A 20,945-nucleotide genomic window follows, 5' to 3' on the forward strand; every position below is an offset into this window, starting at 1 on the left:
AGTTTCTGGGGCCCAGTTGTCGTTCGCTCCTGAAATTTTCGGAAATTTTGACGGTTTCCTTGCGTTCGATGATAATATAATGGAAATAACAGACTCCGATCTGAGCATTAACGTTTATTCGTGGGCGTGGAAGCCAAATTAACGGGCTTTCCTCTCGCCCTTGCCCACAAACAAACGTTAATGGTCAGCGCGTCGCCCGGTATTTCTATATCATACATCTCCTTTTTTATCAAGAATATATGCACCCGTCGTTTCCGATGCATTATTCCATACACTTTAAAGGCATATTCTGCGAGCGGGTTTAAGGTATACAGTCACCTGTAATCTAAATATGCCCATATATAGTCAATGGGGCGTTCCTTGGTATTCAAAATGCCCATGTGAGGGCGCTGTTTTTAAAAAGCGGCCACCCGCTTAAAATCTATGATTGGTTAGATTTTCTCTTTCCATGGTAACTGTGGCAAAATTGGAACAGGTGAGAGTATACCTTTAAGGGTAAGCGCCATCTTTGTTTACATCGCGCGCTCATCCAACATCGGATGTACGAGCCGAGCAGCGATGTCGTGCCAGATTTGTACAGTGCCGTCTTGGTGAACTGTCGTTATTACCTCATAATATTTTTCACCTTCAAACATCCGTAATACATTTACTTCTGTTTCTTTTATCAGAAGTTATTTTCAAAGTACAGTATGGAGTTTCAGTATGGAGCCATTCAAGGATGCAATGTTTATCATCAAATATGAAAGTAAAGGGGTTACTGTATGCCCGTTATGTGCCCGTTTTTACGGAAGCTCGATTCTATTGTTTGCGAAGGCAGATGTATAGTAATTTATTTTATGTTATTATATTTTATTTTATCTGAGTATCTACCTGTTGATTGCTGGTTGTCTGCAATACATGTACATCAGAAAGAATGTTGTTATCCTCTATTCAACTGACTGTGTATACCAATTATTCTCTCAAATATATGATGATAAACTAGTCAAAATCTAGTAGTTACCTGCCTCAGATGATCAGTTGTTAAAAATACTGATGACAGCTATCTAAAATTAAGTCTTTCTAATTTGAAATGGAAGTCAGGGAGCGATCAATTTTTGTACTTACTTAACGAGTAAACACACACTTTGTAATACCATTCCAAAGTCAAAAAAATATCTGTTAATGCTTTAAAACTGGAAAAGTTTTTGAAATTATTACAAAATGCGTTAACTGTTATTACAAAGTGCGAATTATTACAAAATGCTGATACCCTTGTTACATTTTGCGTAGACAATTTTTTATTACAAAATGCTGATACCCTTGTTACAAAACGCGTAGACTGGTTTTATTACAAATACTGCAGACGTTATTACAAAATGCGTCAGTTATTACAAAATGCTGATACCCCTTATTACATTTTGCGTAAGTTATTACAAAATGCGTCAGTATTACAAATGCCGCAGTACACACCCTGAGGCTGCTTGATATTTTAGTTGTTTTACTGCAATATAGCTGTACATGTATTTTCCTAATGTTGTTCAATGTCTGTCTCTCTGTCCGTCGTCGTTGATGCATTCTTATTGTCATTGTACGAGTAAATTGCGAATGAAATATTCTGCACTTCTTGACCACAGTTGACTGGTATTCATGTCTGCAGTTTGCATGGCTGCCTTCTGTTTCGTTTTACCATGGCCAACTATAGACGACGTGACACAACGTGGCATGTAACTGTTACCCAAAAGCAGTCGACACCTTCGGATTAGTCACCGTAACACAAACCAAACACACTGTAAGTGAAATTAGTGTCAATTCCCCAACAGATACTTGATCACCTAAAAGACAAAAGCCACGTTCCTCCACCTCGAGTAAAACACCTATCCAGTACGATTTGCAAATGCGTAAATTAGTTTTAAATTGTCAGACAGTTAAATCTTATGGCAAGAATGTCTTCTTGAAGCGTGATGACATCTGTACAGGCTGATATCGTAATCGGTACGGATTTGTGACTTGATAATAGTATTCCAAGTTGTGAGTCTTCCCACGTAATTGCAAATTTTTATAGAAAAGATAGATAAGCTGGCAGGCGTAACGGCGGACTTGTCATTCTTGTTTCCGGTCAACGTGAAAGTGATAAATCAGAATAACTTGAAGTTGATGGGGACACCGAGCTAATGATGTGTAAGGACAGTCTGAGAGAAACAAAGTCATTACATATCGGCTCTTTGATCGACCACCTTCATCATTTGATTATGGATATTTAGACCAACTCCGGTCGCGCCTGTCTCGCATTCCTACTTGGGATCATCTATGGGTAGGGGAGATTTTACTGCATATTAACAGGAATGATGAGTTCGTCATATCTAATTGAACAAATAGTAGACAATATCATCAACTGTTAAATGTAGTGAAAGAACTCTTTTCTTGACCAGGCGGTGGAGGAGCCAACAAGTAATACTGACACCATACTTGAACCATTTTTCACAATAACAAATCTCTTGTAAACAGTAATTCCATCAGACGATGAAGTAATTACATAGAAGCAAGCCGACGCCCAATTAAGGCAAGGAAAGCAACAAGAACTTTTTTCACCACAGACAAGCTGATTATGATGATGAAATAACGCAAGAACCGGTTCATTGGCTCGACAAGTGAAAGCAATCCCAAAGATATGTCAGTAGACGATACTGAAAAGCTCATCTTGGGCAATAAAATTAAGAAACCATGGCGTGACCGCTAAGTTAAATTTAAATTTCGGAATAGAAATATATTATTTATAAAAACAAAAGTTCACAGGAAAACAAAGGATAAGTTGATGTACAAAGACACGAAAGAAAATGCACAGAAAGCTGTAAGACAAACATATTGGAAACACCTTGAAGTGTTATTAGCCAGCGGCATGGATGTGGTTAACGAAAAATAATGAACATTTATTAAATCAGTTTGGAAGGACAGTAGCAGCATAGCACTAATCAAAGATCCTGGTAAAAGTTTCTCTGATCGATTGGATAAAGCCAGTTTTCTAATAAACAGTTCCAGTCTGTCTTCACCCCAGGAGGACACAGCAAATATCTCCATATATACAGGGAATTCACCAGTACCTGAAAATGCCATCACTGCGAATGCAGAAAGGCGTGTGAGTAAAAATTTAAAGCAATTGAATCCTATTAAAGCACATGAACAAGATTTGATATAAGCTCTAGTCCTGACAGAATTAGCCTTGGAAATCGCACCATTCCAGATCTAGACCTGAAAATTTATTCCAGAAATGTTTAATAACCAGGTGGGACTAGAGAGCCGATGTCTCTGCCATCATGGCATGTCTTTAAAAAGTGAAAGATCCATAGCCAGTAATTATAGACCAGTCTCTTAAATAAGTCTATGTAATAAGATGGAGGAGCATATTTTTGTAAGCAATATCATTAAGCATTTAAACCAACATCTAATACTTACTGACCGCAAGCATGGGCCCAGAGTTGCATAGTTATTAAATTTATCAGCATCTCTTAACAAATAGTAAACAACATGGCTTTGCAGTCCTCGATTTTAGTAAGGCCTTTAAGGGGGTTCTTCGTGAATGATGTCTGTGTAAGTTACAGTTTCACGGAATAAGGGGTAATACATGGAAATGGATACGCTCGTTTTTGGCTGACAGAACTCAACAAGTCATTAAGGATAGGACGACATCTGATACTGTACCTGTTGTGGGTGGTGTTCCTCAGGACAGTGTTCTTGGTCCTATATTGTTTTTACTGTTCATCAATTACCTTCTTCAGTGTGGTCAGTCTAAAGCGCGTCTCCTTGCTGACGACTGCGTAGTATATGAAGAGGTCATATCAAACCGAGATTGTTAGGCACTTCAAAATGATCTCCGTCAATCAGAAATCTATGAAAACACCTGGAAATTGTCGTTCCATCCAGATAAACGTAATATCATTCGGATCACGCGACCGAGATCGCCAATAGAGTTTCAATATCATTTTAAATGCCATAATCTCACAACTGAGAAGCCTGTAAAATACTTTGGGGTTGATTTGGCCTCAAATCGTTCATGGAATACACACATTGACTGAATGGTTAAAACGGACAATAGTACTCTCGTTTTTAAGGAGAGACGTACTATTACTAACTCTGCTATCAAGACATTGGCTCATTTCTCCCTGGTTCGGTCAATGTAGTAAGACAAGCAGTATTTAAGAGTATGGAAGAGTTACAATGAGGATCACTGCAATCCAGAATACTAAAAGTGTCAGCTCAATATGCCGTATAAATAATCAATAATGAGGTTGGCATTCCAGCTTCCGACTATCTTCATTTGTGCCACTACTTCAAGTAGGCGTTAATGAATCTTTGAAGCTTTGCTGATTGGAATAATCTCTGATAAAACCCCTTTTATGCCCCAGTGACCGGATTGAATCGAAGCTGAATGGTCGAAGAAAAAAGGGCCTCTTTATGGTTTATTGGTTGGTTGATCCTAGCGCTGCATCACTGGGTAACAGCCAAAGGTGGATGTACTGGTGTATTTTGTAAATGTAAATGAAAACGCGACTCTGCAGCTACAAAGTACAAGGTCTCGACTAGGCAACCGATAATTTTTTAATCAATTTTCTGATAGACAACCTGTTTATGAATGGGTCCCTCTTCGGATTGTCAGTTTTTGACCTTGAGTATTCAGGAAAGAGCCTGAATCGTGCTCTAAAATGTTTTCTTCTGTTAGAAATGATTAAATCGGTAACACTATCTGGAAGAATCAAACGTGAGATGGCCGCTATATTTGCTACGAATGTCTGTGTACTGTTACGTCGGTGTCTGAGTAGACTTACTCCTAGTCTATAAGCACATTCTTACCAAGACAGAGTGGCTTTAAGGAATGAAAGTCACCGACTGTCGCCACTGCGTCAAATATAATAATACAGATAAATTCACACGACTCTGTTGCCTGTGTAATTGAATAATACACGTGAATTCACATCGGCACATGAATAAATGCGTGCTGAATACAAGCAAATGATTCTTGACTGTATTCATCTGTATATACACTATGCAACTAAATTACATGCTCTATTTAGCTAAATTATGGGCAATAATATATGATAATACTGTAAGTATTATAGGGTTTTATGCAGCGCGCGTTCTCGGTAAGGAGATTACAAAATTAAAGCGATATACTCTGGTAGGATGTTGCGTTTGTCGTGTTTGTATACGATGGTCCATGATCTGTCAGCTCGTTACTACTTCAGAGAAAAGCTAAGCGACCGGGGTCAGTCAGGTGTCACAGGCATTTCCGTTTGCACCTGCGGATAGCACAGGATCGATTCCACAGGCGGTAAAATGCTTTACAAAAGGCGTGTGTTGATCTGGTAACTTAGTGATCAATAAGGTAGGCAGATCGCACAAATTTACACTATAGATTTCTGGTGAAGCTGTGGGCAACTCATTGCGTTGGCCTACTCGACCAGAAGAGACCAGAGAGATATTTCAACTTAAACTGACACAAATTAATGCGAGTATTACCGATGTGATTGGTTTGAAAAGTAAACAAGACTCTTCATCAATACTGTCTGAACCATTCACTTCGAACAATACATCGCCATAAGAGTGATTCCACTTTCCAAATCATATAAACAGAAGTTAACTGTGATACCCAGTTAAAGTTCACTTCTGTGTATGTAACAATATAGCCTCTCCATTCTTCTACAAACGGATGCTTCTAGGATTGTCACCGAAGCATTCTATTGGCATTTAAATGTATGAAGACTATTTGTTTAAATCGGTGCCAAGTGTTCGTTGCTTGGGTCTTTATTCTCCGATTGCACAAGGAACAGCCCTAATCACATTTTGGTTTGCAGTTATAGACTGATAAAATAGGAGGTTATTTCTTGTAACAGTTTTTCCACTGCGAGACCGAATATGGCAGATTGTGGTAAGTTTCTCTTGAATAGTACTGTTGCTGTAAATCAGCATCAAAATGTCAAAATGTGTGGAAGAGGAGACTCGATAGACATATCACCCATTGCGTAGTACAGTGCGAGGCAGAAGGACTATTTGTTGTGAGTGCATACATTGGTATTTGTGAATCATTTTGCGTTGTTATTGTTTTAATCATGGACTTTGATAAGAAAAAAATACGGGCTATGGCACTGTTACATTTATGCAACGTAAGCCACAAATGTCGTATGAAGGGATTCGACGATGCCATTTTTATGAGCATTAAGATGAAAAGATAAAGTGAACATGATATTTATTTTAAGACATATTATATTCATTTCTAGGCCCTAGATACACAGGAGATATTGTGGCCTACTGAATTAGTCAATGACTTCCACGGTATAATACACAATAGGTATACAGCTAAATTGTCGTAAGAAAGTGAAAGTGAAAGAGGAATAAGTAGTCCACGCTAAGAGAAAAACAACACCCGACAATCATGTTTCTTACATAATTTAATGGCTACTTAATATTCACCACTAGCTCCTTTTAAATTTACAATTCAGGAAAGTAGCATTATTATACACCTACTTCCGTAAACTATGGGAGTTTGACCGTCCAATAACTTTCCGTATTTTGTATAGTACGCGGAGTCCCGAATACCGGGAGACGCGCGACGCGCAAATTTTCAGGGGTTTGTAGCAATTTTATTTTAACAATCGCCCGCGTTCCACTCATATCGCGCGTGCCGCATCCCTCAAAATTTACCATAGAATTAGTTTATACGGACGATTAATGGAGGGAGGTGTATAATAATAGGGTTATACACAAAATACGGCCCTGTATGGACTCGGGCTCAGTGAGTGACGTATTGGACTCGCCTCCGGCTCGTCCAATACGTCACTCACTGAGCCCTCGTCCATACAGGGCCGTATTTTGTGAATAACCCTATATTACACGCCACCTTTTAGCATATCAATTATATTATTATTTAAAATTAGAAATAAAATACTTCTGAAAATTGATACTTTCGAATTTTACCTAGTATTAAATTGAATTAAAGGGAATTTCATTTCAAATAAGACTAATTATTCAGTATTTTCACGTAACTGCCCTAAGAATTGTGAGACTCTTGGTTCGGTTTTGGTGACTCTATATCAACTGGCATATTTTCGTCAGAATTACGTCTTTGTAACATATCCCTAGGGCTCCCTAAATGTTTATCTCTTTCCACATAAAATGAAGTCAACTAGGCCGCCTCTATTAAGTTTCTTTGAAATGCAAAACGAGGCCCGCCCAAAGATGGCTGTTAAACTACAATAATCCTGACAGCCAATGGAATGCTTTCCGCCTGGTATTATTTAAATGTATGAGCATTATTAGTTTGAATTTGTGCCAAGTATTCGTTACTAGGGTCTAATTCTCCGATTGCACGAAGCGTACTCGAAGTCACCCTTTTGTGGAGAGCATTTGCAGACTCTTCTTTCAAGTTATAAACTGCTTAGGAAAGAGGATTATTTCTTGTAACAGTTTTCCCACTGCAAGACCGAATATGGCAGATTATGGTAAGTTTATCTTGAATAGTAGATTTGCTGTAAATTAAGTATCAAAATGTCAGAAAAGCGTGCAGGAGGACACTCGATAGACATATCGCCCATTCCATGGTACAGTGCGAGGCAGAAGGACGATTTGTTGTGAGTGAATATAGTGGTATTTGTGGATCATTTTGCGTTGTTCTTCTTTCAATCGTTAACTTTGATAGGAATAATACAGGCTTTGTCGTATATATTTTTTTTAAATGTAAGCCACAAAATTTCATGTTGCAAAAGGTGAGTTGGTGGCGTCGTATATCAGTTAGTTTTCATGAGTACGCGAAAAAAAAGAATAAAAGAGGAAATAATAACCTATTATCAGATACACCGTATCCGTTTCTAGCTCATATATAACCAGGAGACATTATGACGTCATAAATTTATGTATGATTTCCACACTGAAATAAACACAACACCAATAAAATTTTCCTGCTAAATTGTTGAGAGAAAGTGAAAGTAAAAGGGAGGGAGCCAAAACTATGAGAAAAAACAAGACCTTACACAAGGGAATGGCTACTTAATATTCATCAGTAACTCTTTTAACATTTATCATTCGAAAAAGAACATTGCACACCACCATTTAGCATATCAATGATATTATTACTATATATTTTAAATATACATATTTCCTATGTTAAACATCTCATACTTCTGAAAATTGATAGTATTTAACTGAATTAAAGGAAATTTCATTTTAAATGGGACTGATTATTCAACATTTTTACTTAACTTGCCCCCAAAATTGTAAGACTATTGATTCGGTTTTGTCTGGAATGATATTACCTCAAATGGTATATAATAGTCAGAATTACGTCTTTGTAAGATATTTCAATGTCTCACAGGCAGCCTCTTTTTAGCTTCTTATAGATGTACAAAGCATAGAATAGCTAAGGACCACCCAAACAAGCCTGTCGAACTATGATAGCCAATAGAATGCTTCGAGTTCATCATTATTTAAATGTATAAAGACTATCTGTTTGAATCTCTGCCAAGTAATCGTTGCGTAGGTCTTTATTGTCAGATTGCACGAGGAGCAGCCAAAATCACCGTCTTTCCGTATTTTGTATAGTACGCGGAGTCCCGAATACGGGAGACGCGCGACGCACAATTTTCAGGGGTTTGTTCCAATTTTATTTCAACAATCGCGCGCGTTCCACTCATATCGCGCGTGCCGCATCCCTCAAAATTTACCATAGAATTAGTTTATATGGACGATTACGGCACTCACTGAGCCCTCGTCCATACAGGGCCGTATTTGTGAATAACTCTATAGTATGAGGGGTTTCGTTGGCGACACATATCAGTTAGTTTTCATGACCATTGAGGAAAAAGGGGTAAAACGAACTTGATATCTTATTATGACATACACCGTATTCGTTACTAGCTCTTAATAAACATAGCACATTGTGACGTTATTAATTAATAAATTATTTCTATTGAATTCAAGACAACGGGTATAAATTTTTCCTGCTTAATTGTCGCACGAAAGTGAAAGTGAAAGAGGAATATCTAATCTAGGCTAAGAGAAAAAACAACACCCGACAATCATGTTTCATATACAAGTGGATGGCTACTTAATTTGCATCACTAGCTCCTTGATGAAAATGAACTTGCTCATGTCAATCTATCAGTTTTCCCGTTGCAAGTTAGTTTTATGTTTCGAGTGTGTGAAACTGCACTGTAACAGATAAACATAATACTTCATTCCCATGAACAACAAAGGGATGTAGAATTACTCATTTTACCTCACGTGTTCTCAAACGTGGGCTATTGTCGCAGCGAGTCTATGTGTCCGTCTGTTGGCCCGATATCTCAAAAAGAACGTATCAGATAAGAATCAAATCTAGTTAATTGATTCTGTTTGAAAATGGCAAGAACTGAATAGTTTTTGGATAATTTTGGCTGTTCCTTGCATATTTAATGCTTATTTGAATAATTAGTGATTTTAGAAAAAAAGAGACATACAATGAGAACGGATGCAGAGGATTCGATGAGATTTCCTACAAATGTTGATCACACAAGGAATGACAGATAGAAAGGTGTGACATGAAAGTGTGACATAATTGCTAATTTGCATATTTAATGAACTTTCCTTCTGTTGGATATGTATCTAAAGCGACTCCATGAAAATGGACGAAGCTTTGTATTTATGTTTGAGAAACTATGATATAACATTACTTGAAGTCATTAGGCAATTTTACTTAAGCCAATGCCTTATTTGCATATTTAACAAATTTTCCGAATGGGGGTTATATCTTGATTGACTTGACAAAAGTTGACGAAACGTGCTATGTAAATGGAAGATACTATGATACAACATCATTGAAAGTCATTTCAGATTTTTACTTAGGGCCCCGTATTTCTAACTTTTAACAATTTTTCATAGTTTTGATTTAAATGACATCCTTAGTATGTGGAAATAGACCATAATTAGTACTGAATCGCATGGATTGCATGTCCAGCTCTGCTCACAAAATTGTACGATTAACAGTAAAAGGAGTGAAAAATGACTCCTTTATTGACACACGAAACGAAACGTAATCACACCTCCGCGCATGCCCAATCACATCTACGCAAGTTTTACTGTTGCAACATAGAAACCTACGCTCTTCGAAAGGTCTGGTCAATCGAAACTAGAGACTCAGCTAAAAACGCGCAAAAGATGGGCGAAATACCGGAAAGATATAAATATGTAAGTGTTTACAGATTGTTTCAACTATAATGAGCCGTGCAAGCAAACGTCTTGAACAGCTAAACTAACGATAAAGGTAGTCGATTGTAAGCTTCATGCACTGCATTGCAAATTGTGACCGACGGTACGGAGATCAAGTTTGCTGAATGAATTGAGAGAGAAAAACATATATAAATAAAATTTCAATAATTCACCATCGTAATCATTGAACTAGTCGTTTCTTCCATTAATGAAAATTTCGTTGAAAATAAATGACGGGGTTAATTCTTCTCCGTCTACTCGAACGAAGTTTAGTGTGTAGCCGGGCTACGCTGCAGGCAACACAGCATATCAACTTCGCATATTGTTGCCGTAATTGAAAACGCTCAGAAAAAAATTATATCTTGAATGCAGTACAAAAGTCTTAGTTAGTAAATTTAAAAGTATTCCCACATAATATCGAACGTAACGGTATCTAATCTTCACAAGGACTACCGTACTACAATTAGCTGCGATGCGATGGAGCTCAAGGCATAGTAGAAGTTCGAACACAAGAGAGATCCCCGGGCGGCCTCACTGCAAAGTAGTCCGTGTGCACCCGGTCCAACAGCAAACTAGCCTCTTGGTTTGATTCTGTTGTTCACTTATTTTTGTAAAGAATTCATTATACATATATCTGACTTCCACAATTGTACAATTTGCTTAGGACTATGATTTTGGCTGTAATGTACAGACGATCGGAGGGAGCTATGGCGTACCGCCAAAGTATGGACGTAATTTGGTCCATCAGGTAGGCCTCAAATTTCCATTGACAATACCCTGGCCGGGACAAAAATACGCGCAGCTCGATGAGAAAGTCGTTCACATAGACCTAAATGAAGTAATCAATACAAAACTTTTAAATGTCACTTGTTCTGAAAATTTATGATCAATGGTTCTGACCTACGCATTTACGCTGCGGCGTTGTTTATACGTTTGGCCGGCTACTAGTCCTTTAAGGCTGTACGACATGGAGGTAGACTGTACACGTGCAGCGGGACCGGGCGGAGATTGGTATGGGGCCTGCAGCAAGGTAGCTGCAATAATTGTAGCCTTGGTTGGCCTTGGGGCTTGGGCTTCTGTCGTGCGGCTTGCGCTTTGTCCCAACCAAGGCTACAATTTCCCCCAATACCCGCACGTGTAAAAGCTTTAATGAGGATCTATACTGAGCCACAGGCGCTCCTAAGCTGGGTAGTCTGCTAAATAGATTGATTTTTGGCTCGATCTATCGATCCCGTGGGTGATATATACGCCACTGCAACCTAAATACACACAAAATGTGCAACAGAATCACTCAAAAAAACACCCATCCGATTTGTCAACTGGCCGTGCGCTCACACAAAATATTCATGACTACATTGTATTATTTATTTTATTTAATTATTTACACTTTTACTGAGTGGCCGAGCTACTGATAGTAATTTTCATCAGGGCTCATACAATTTTTGAAAAAAGGAAAAAAATACATCTGTCAATAAAAAGAAAAAAAACTATATAAGGGGAACATTTATTTTAACATATTCTTTCAGTTTACATTTGAATGTGTACAGACCTAGTCAAATTTTTCACTTCAATCGATAATGAAGTCCAATTTTTCGTGGCACGGAAATGGAAACTACGTCGTCCAGTGCCTAAAACACATCTTCGTACATGACAATTCTCACGTGCAATAGAGCGTGTAAAATAATCATGAACATTACTTTGTGGAGGAAATAAATTAGATAAATATTGTGGAGCATAAGCATTCATACATTTGAAACTTAAAGGTGCCATGAAATAAAAAAATTCTTCGTCTAATCGACATAACATTGAATGTAGAAAATAAAGCATTTGACGGTAAATCAATTGATAACTCAAAAAGTGTGCGTAACGCCCGTTTCTGAAGAGTATCAACTTTGTCAAAATTATTGGCCGTTGCATTACCCCAAACAACACAACAATAATCTAAAGTACTCTGTATGAGACCATGATATAAGATAATACGACGATCAAAAGGGATATATCGACGTAATCTGCGCAGTAAACCAATTCGTTGACTAAGTTTTTTGCATAAATTATCTATATGGACGTTCCATGATAACGTTTCATCAAGTGTTACCCCTAAAATTCCACCACATTGTACTTGAGGAATAAAAGTGTCAGCAACCTGTACAGATAATGAACCTGCCAGTTCACAGATAATGAACTACACTCCCGTATACCTCGCTGATTGGTTCATTATACATCACCAGTGTGACGTCTTGCTGTGACCATCGTTTTGGTCGTTGATTAGCCAATCAGTAATAGAATAAATAACGTCATATGGTAGAATCGTTCTGCAGGCCGTGTTTAGCTGCACTTGGACTCAAAACACGGCCGATTTCTTCAAGACGATGCCAGTAACACATCAATCTATTTAGCAGACTACCCAGCTCACGAGCGCCTGTGCACTGGGCGCTCAAGGCATACACAGGGCTGCATTATCAGAGAATATCGCCTTACCATGTGCAAACTTCACCATAATCCTGCTCCCGGATAATGTTAGAATCCTTGTAACCACGTATCGATGGTCAACTGTGTTCCTTGCAGCTGAAAAATGACAGTTTATTTACTCGGACGCGAAGTCAATTCAAACTGGACCGTCATCGTTAAACTCTGTACCCAGCCGACTAGTACCATTGCATTTTAGGGGTGGCCGACTGGTGTGAAGGGCTAATGAAAATGATGGCACTACGCTCTAGTGGCATTTGATATTTTAACGTTATATTTTCGGAGGGTTGAAAGTGGTCATAGGATCGTTTGTTCCTTTTCAATTATTGCAAGAATACCACTATCGCAGAAAGCCAAGAGAGACCAGTGACCATTGAAGAATTTGCCATATTTATGATAAATGTTGCAGCCAGGAATTTAAACTAGGGGACACTATGTCACAGTTAAGTTTATTTTAGGGGACATGTGTTGGATTGACCCTTCATGACCCTAACTAGATTTTCAGAAGATCGCCCTCTATCTTTCTTAAGGCCCTCTGACACAAAGGTCAAGAAACTTCTTGATAAAACAATTAAAAGGTTAAAGATTAAATTACACCTACGCAGACACGTTTTTCTTCCACTGTCTTAAAGCAAGTAGACATGCCACGTGGATCTCACTAACACTCCAGCCAAAAGTAGGACTGTAGGCGCAACGATGTAAGTTGATTTCCTTTTATGACTTTCCGATTATTTAGAGGACCATTTTGAATGCAGTGCTTAGATATTTTTGGTAGAATTTAGTTCTTTTCTTCCGTTTACTTTGAACTTGATTTACCTCGACTCTCCGATGTAGACAATGAATGACCTTGTATTTTAATCTCTTTATTTACCCAGTTTTCACCGCTTCTTGAATAAATCTACTCTAAACTAAAGCAACTGAGGGTGGTTATTTCTTGGAGTGGTTGGCACTTAGCGGATACAAAAGTAACTGGACTCCGCCACAGTGAAAAATCGTCGCAAGTGAAAAATCGTCGCAAGTGAAAAATCGTCGCAAGTGAAAAATTGCTGAAAACCAGTGAACCATTGGACAAGACACTGGCTCGAGTGCACAGCTGACACTGGCATATAGGCTACAAGGTAGGCTCACTGTATCACATATACAGTCAACTACAACAGACTAAAAGAAACTATAATAGATGAAAATAAAGTCGAAGGAGCTGAACAACCAGCCCACACAGAATCTCAAAATGAAAATCAAGAAGATATTTCTGAGGCAGAAAATACCTCAGAACAAACAACGGAAGGGGCGGTTCCCAGTGGGAATGCCACTGCTGAAGGTGGATCTACTGCCCGTGCTGAAGGGCGCCCTCTACAGGACAGTAGAAAAAACGAAAGCAGACCGCTCTATGCTACCCTGAACACTGAAAAGGCCCTGTCAAGCATTTGGAACCAAACAAGGGGAGCTCTCATCGACCTTAGGGCAATGCAGGACCCAACAGCAAGCAAAATTGATACAGCAGAGACACTTTCCAAGGAATATGAACAAACTTGGAACAAACTTCAGAGACTTTATCAACAAGACAAGACTCCACAAGGTAAGGAGCAAGCAGAATTAACGGAAATAAGCTTCAATAGGAACATTGAACAAGCGAATGAATACATTAACGATGCAAAGATAAGGAGAGCTGAAACAGCGCCCTCAACTTCAAATCACCATCCGAACGAGGATCTACACTAGGCAGCTTGCGTAGTTCACACAGAACCAGATCATCAACATCATCCAGGGCAAACGCATTAAAGGCACAAGGCAAGGCACGCTCTGCAGCAAGAGAGGCAGAGTATATGAAGACAATAGCTCACCATCAAGCAAAAATCAAAGTTATCGAAGCTGAAATGAAAGCAGAAAAGGCAAGGATAGATGCAGAAACCCTCCAGCAAGTAGCAGAAGAAAATTCCTTACCAGTACAGACACTTACTACACCAGACCAGTCATCAAACGACCATGTATCACGATACATTGCAATGAAAAGAGAATTGAAGCATGATCCATTACCAGCACTGAACTTTACCGAGTTCGTACCCAAAGCACAAAACAAAGACTTAGAATCATCCCCTCTACTGATACAACCAGGACAGGGAACACCAACAGAATCAGGTGAGACAGTCACACCTACTTCAAATCAACAGACACCTACAACAAGCCAGAACAACAACAACATGCAACCTCTGACGGAAATGGCCCAAATGATGGCCCGTCAACGTTTACCACTACAACAACCAATAACATTTGGAGGCGACCAAACCATGTACATGTCATGGAAAAGATCATTCGAAGCCACTGTAACAACGGCCTGCATACAGACATCTGAGAAACTGGACTTCCTGCATAAATACACGCAGGGAGATCCACAGAAAATCGTCGAAGACCATCTACAACGATATGTAGACGACCCAGACGAGTCATATAGAGAGGCTTGGATAGAACTAGGAGACAGATTTGGCAACTCTGCGGTCATCACCGCAGTATCCTGGAAAGACTGAAGTCCTCCCGAAAGTTAAACCAGACGAAAGCAAAAGGCTACTCGAACTATCAGACTTGTGCTCTAACACAGAGGCACACATGGAAAACTTCCTGACCTTTCGTCCCTCAATACACCACAGGGACTCAAGCCCGTCATGGAGAAGTTACCAAGATTCGTCCTCAACAAGTGGAGAGATAACGTGGCATCATACAAACGACGCCACAAAACATTTCCTCCATTCAAGTTCTTCAAAGACTTCCTGAAAGACACAGCGAAAGCAGCATGCGATCCTGATATTCCAAGACCGGACGACACACCCCTGGAACAAGTAAGTCAAAATCCAGTCAACAACAGAGAGAGACCAGAGCGCGTGTACACGCAACGAAATCATCAAATGAAGAAAAACAATGTCTCTTTCACGAGGCTACAGGACATGACCTGAAAGATTGCAAAGCATTTGCAAAGCAACCAATTGCTGACAGAATCGAACTGTGTAAGAAGAAAGGCTTGTGCTTTAAATGCACTGAGAAACATCTCGCCAAAGACTGCACATCGACCATCGAATGCGCTATATGCAAGAGCAAGAAACACATCACCTGTCTCCACGCTACACCCGGCGACAGATCTAAGCAGAAAGCAACCGAAACCAAACCAGAAGATAAAGAAAAGGAAACCCAAGAAGCTACAACAAAATGTACCAGACTCACGAAATGCCCAGCCGGACGTTCGTGTGGGAAGATAGTCCTCGCAAAGGTGTACACACAAGACCGACCAGCAGACTACATAGAAACTTACGTAGTCCTAGACGACCAGTCCAATGCCTGTATGGGTGACAGCCACCTCTTCGACGCACTGAAGATACACGGCCCAGACCTTGAATACGAACTGTCAACATGCAGCGGCAAAGGAGAACTCAGAAAGGGACGACGTAGCAACCGCGTCATCATAGAATCACATGACGGAAAGAAAAAATTCTCTCTTCCCGTCCTGCTAGAAAACGACAACATACCGAGCGACAAGAATGAAATACCCACACCAGACATTTGCAAGGCCTTCAAACATCTGAAGCCCATCATCGATTACATTCCAGAACCGAAAAAGAACGTTGGAATTCACCTCCTCATCGGCAGAAACTGCCCAGAACCACTGAAAGTCAGAGAAACAAGGAACGGACCTGTAAACTCGCCTTGGGCTCAACGCACCGACCTAGGGTGGACAATTTCAGGCGAACTGTGCCTAGAGACAGCAAGAGGTGTAATCCGCACTTCAGTACACCGTACTACTGCAACCCTCAACAGCTACGATGAATCAGCGCTCGAATGTAATCATCACATCCACATCAATGACATAATAAGCCCGAAACCCGTCAACTTCGGCACCACCGTCTTCACCTTACGACGAACAAAAGGCACCCTCCATTGAAGACAAGCAATTCCTGGACATCATGCAACGAGAAGTCCATGTAAACGAGGAAGGCAATCTAGAACTTCCTCTCCCCTTCAGGCAAGACCCGAAGAAATTACCGAACAATCGACAATCAGCTCTGAACCGATTCTACAGCCTACAGAATCAGTATCAGCATAAACCACAAATGATGGAAGAATACTTTCAGTTTATGAAGAAAATAATGGAACGTGACCACGCAAGCCCCGTTCCAGAAGACGAAATAGATGCCAACAACGCATGGTACCTACCACACTTCGGTGTCTACCATCCTAAGAAAAAGCAGATAAGAGTAGTATTCGACTCCAGTGCAAAGTACAACGGAGTCTCCTTGAACGACGCATTGCTTCAGGGACCTGACCAAGTGAATAGCCTCCTCGGTATCCTGCTATGATTCCGACGCGAGCAGACAGCAGTAATGGGCGACGTAGAACAAATGTTTCACAGCTTCCACGTCAACAAAGAACACAGAGACTATCTGCGCTTCTTTTGGTTCAAAGACAACGACCCCACGAAAGCAGTAATTCAGTACAGAATGAACGTACACCTGTTTGGCAATGTCTCCTCACCAGCCATTGCTACCTTCGGACTGAGAAAGATCGCTGAAGACGGCGTATCTACATATGGAGAAGACGTGAAAGAGTTCATAGACAAGAACTTTTACGTCGACAAAGGACTAACCTCAGCACCAATGCACAGAAAGCTATCAGTCTCGTCAATAGAACAAGAGACTTACTAGCGACCAGAAACGTTAACTTCCACAAGATCGTTTCTAATGATGAAGAAGTCATGACAGTACTTCCAACGAAGTACGAGCCAAAGATCTACAGAGTTTGGATTTCAACCAAGACACCTTACCAACACAGAGATCATTAGGGGTCAAGTGGTCTCTAGAGGCGGACGCATTCACATTCGAAGTAGACTTGACGGAGAAGCCATTCTCACGGGGGGAGTACTGGCGATCGTCAACTCAATATACGATCCACTCGGTATACTCGCACCAGTTTCCATAGAAGGAAAACTTATACTACGAGGCCTCATGACAGAAACTAAAGGACGCAACTCATCAAACCTTGGATGGGATGAACACTACCTGGGAAATACTTGCCAAGATGGACCCGCTGGTGCAACAAACTCAACTACATCACAAAGATACACCTACAGCGATGCTACACTCCACTCACCTTCGGACCCATAAAGAAAACTGAGTGTCACATTTTCTCTGACCCAGCAATGAAGCCATAGGTGCCGTAGCGTACTTGCGGTTGACCAACCATGAAGACAACGTCAACGTATCATTCATACTTGGCAAGGCAAAGGTAAACCCCACTCATGCAGTCTCCATACCTCGCCTAGAACTGTGTGCAGCGGTCCTAGCGACAGAACTCGCACAGAAGATCACATCAGAAATCGGCCTGAACATCGACAGCGTCATATATCACACCGACAGCGAAATCGTCCTTGGATATATAAACAACACAGCTCGAAATGTTTCCACGTATACGTAGCAAACAGAGTAGAAAAGATACACAACATCTCATCACCACACCAGTGGCGACATGTGTCTACACACGAAAATCAAGCTGACATCGCATCACGCAGCGTACCAGCCCAAAACTCAACTCCACTATGTGGCTATCAGGACCAGCATTCCTGTGGCAGCGAGACAAGCAAGACAACCATGAAGAAACAGAACACAAATACACAGTAAGTGACGAAGACCCTGAGGTCCGCAAGCAACTAACTGTCCTCAAGACATCAATGACAGAAGTAGAACAAGATGACTTACGTGCTCACCGAATTCAACGATTTTCATCATGGAGATCCTTGAAGAGAAGTATTACTAACTTAATCGGTAAAATCAGACAAAGGAAACTACCAGCAAAGACAGACAAAAAGGAAAAGGAGTAGTCGCCAGAACAATTAAAAATTGAAATGATGGCACAGGCAGAGACAATCATCCTACGCTAAGTACGGAAACAGGTGTTTCATAAAGAATATGAGATACTATCTGCAGCAAAGTCTGCTGGCACTGAAAACAACAAACTACAGAAACAGAACCCGATCAACCAGATGAACCCATTCATCGATGAAAAAGGACTCATCCGCATAGGAGGAAGACTTCGCCAATCTGACATCGACCTCTGAAGCGGCCGACACCCCATCATCCTCCCACAAGAACCCACATTTTACGACTTATCATCCATCATATACATCGACAAGTACAACATCAAGGCAGACAACTCACCCTGTCAAACGTCAGAGCTAATGGATATTGGATCATGGGTGTACATGACATGGTAAGAAGTATAATACACAAATGTGCGATATGCAGAAGATTGAGAGCAAACCACTCATTCAACTCATGGCCGACCTACCATCGGACAGAACAGAGAAAACCCCACCATTCACCAACGTCAGAATGGACGTATTCGGCCCCTGGACTATAGCTCCCTGTACGTCTGAAGCAAAGAGATGGGCAGTTATCTTTGTCTGTCTCTACACTACAGCAGTACACATAGAAGTAATAGACTCCATGGACACTTCATCCTTCATCAACGCCCTACGTCGCTTCATAGCTATATGCGGCAACATCAAGAAACTCAGATGTGACCAGGGCACCAACTTCATAGGCGCAAAGAACGAACTTCAGGCAGCAGCCAAAGAGCTGGATCAAGACCGCATCAAGAAATTCCTTACAACAAGAGACTGTGAGTAGATTTTTAACCCACCTCACGCATCCTACTTCGGCGGTATATGGGAACGACAAATTGGTACCATCACACGCGTTCTTGACTCCATGCACTATCAACTAGGCAAGCAAAAATACACACATGACTTGCTGACAACTCTCATGGCAGAAGCCAGCGCCATCGTCAACTCCAGACCTATAACGACTGTATCATCAGATGCAAACGATCACCAAGCTCTCACTCCAAACATGCTACTCACCATGAAGACTCAATTACCGACCCCATCACTAGGCTCATTCGTCCAAAAGGACATCTACAGTAGAAAACGTTGGCGACGCGTACAGTATCTAGTTGATCAATTCTGGATACGATGGAGAAAAGAATATCTACACGACCACGACCAAAATGGAACAAATCTACAATCAACGTCAAAGAAGGAGACGTGGTTCTTTTGAGTGAAAAAGAATATGCAAGAAACAACTGGCCCCTCGCTTGCATAGTGAAGGTCTATCCAAGCAATGACAACAAAGTACGCAAAGTAGACGTCATGATCTACAAAGATGGCGAACATCGAACCTACCTCAGACCTATTAGTGAATTAGTTTTGATTGAAAGTACAAATTGAACTCTGTGATTGAATTCAATAAACACTATATACGGACCCTCTTAGTATGAACCCTTTCGTATATACTCTTAGCATTTTAGAATTTATTTAGACCTCAAATATTACTAGGCATTTATTCTATTTGAAATTTATGATTAGTAAAATTCAGCTTACCGCGCATTTTTAGACGGGGAGTGTGTTGAATTGACCCTTCATGACCCCAACTAGATTTTCAGAAGATCGCCCTCTATCTTTCTTAAGGCCCTCTGACACAAAGGTCAAGAAACTTCTTGATAAAACAATTAAAAGGTTAAAGATTAAATTACACTACGCAGACACGTTTTTCTTCCACTGTCTTAAAGCAAGTAGACATGCCACGTGGATCTCACTAACACTCCAGCCAAAAGTAGGACTGTAGGCGCAACGATGTAAGTTGATTTCCCTTTATGACTTTCCGATTATTTAGAGGACCATTTTGAATGCAGTACTTAGATATTTTAGTAGAATTTAGTTCTTTTATTCCGTTTACTTTGAACTTGATTTACCTCGACTCTCCGATGTAGACAATGAATGACCTTGTATTTTAATCTCTTTATTATCCATTTTTCACCGCTTCTTGAATAAATCTACTCTAAACTAAAGCAACTGAGGGTGGTTATTTCTTGGAGTGGTTGGCACTTAGCGGATACAAAAGTAACTGGACTCCGCCACAGGACATTTTGCACATTTTGGGGACAACATGCTCAGTTGTTAATCAAATTTTGTATTATATTTTAACAAATTAGTTTCACAAAACAAACTTCAAGCTATCGGGACGGCTTCACTATGCTTAAATTTCAGGCAAGTAGCCTAATTGTAGCAGCTAGTATACCGTAACGTGGCCAGTCAGATAGCTCAGTCGGACTACATGCAAGTTACACAAGTGAAGCATTTTAATAGTTAATCTGTGCTTTGAGAGTATGAATATATGTCTCAAAATAAATGCAAAATGAAGGTAATCGTCAGTATCAGATATTACTTACAGATG

The 20,945-nt window shown here is 40.2% G+C and overlaps 3 protein-coding genes across 3 annotated transcripts; all 3 read left to right on the forward strand.

The window, feature by feature from the left end:
- The first annotated feature begins 13,148 nt into the window (after positions 1–13,148).
- Positions 13,149–15,556, forward strand: LOC139127296 (uncharacterized). Its single transcript, XM_070693213.1, has 2 exons — positions 13,149–13,373; positions 13,551–15,556. Exon 2 carries the CDS (start codon positions 14,499–14,501, stop codon positions 15,195–15,197), a length of 699 nt encoding a protein of 232 aa, XP_070549314.1. The 5' UTR covers positions 13,149–13,373; positions 13,551–14,498; the 3' UTR covers positions 15,198–15,556.
- Positions 15,557–16,622: 1,066 nt separating this feature from the next.
- LOC139127263 (uncharacterized) lies at positions 16,623–17,015 on the forward strand. The gene has a single exon (XM_070693175.1). The coding sequence runs from the start codon at positions 16,623–16,625 to the stop codon at positions 17,013–17,015; it is 393 nt and encodes a 130-aa protein (XP_070549276.1).
- A 1,935-nt stretch (positions 17,016–18,950) lies between these two features.
- On the forward strand, positions 18,951–19,340 carry LOC139127264 (uncharacterized). Its single transcript, XM_070693176.1, has one exon. The coding sequence runs from the start codon at positions 18,951–18,953 to the stop codon at positions 19,338–19,340; it is 390 nt and encodes a 129-aa protein (XP_070549277.1).
- The last annotated feature ends 1,605 nt before the right edge of the window (positions 19,341–20,945 follow it).

The sequence above is a fragment of the Ptychodera flava genome, unplaced genomic scaffold (genome assembly GCF_041260155.1).
Source record: "Ptychodera flava strain L36383 unplaced genomic scaffold, AS_Pfla_20210202 Scaffold_30__1_contigs__length_3116999_pilon, whole genome shotgun sequence".
NCBI lineage: Eukaryota > Metazoa > Hemichordata > Enteropneusta > Ptychoderidae > Ptychodera > Ptychodera flava.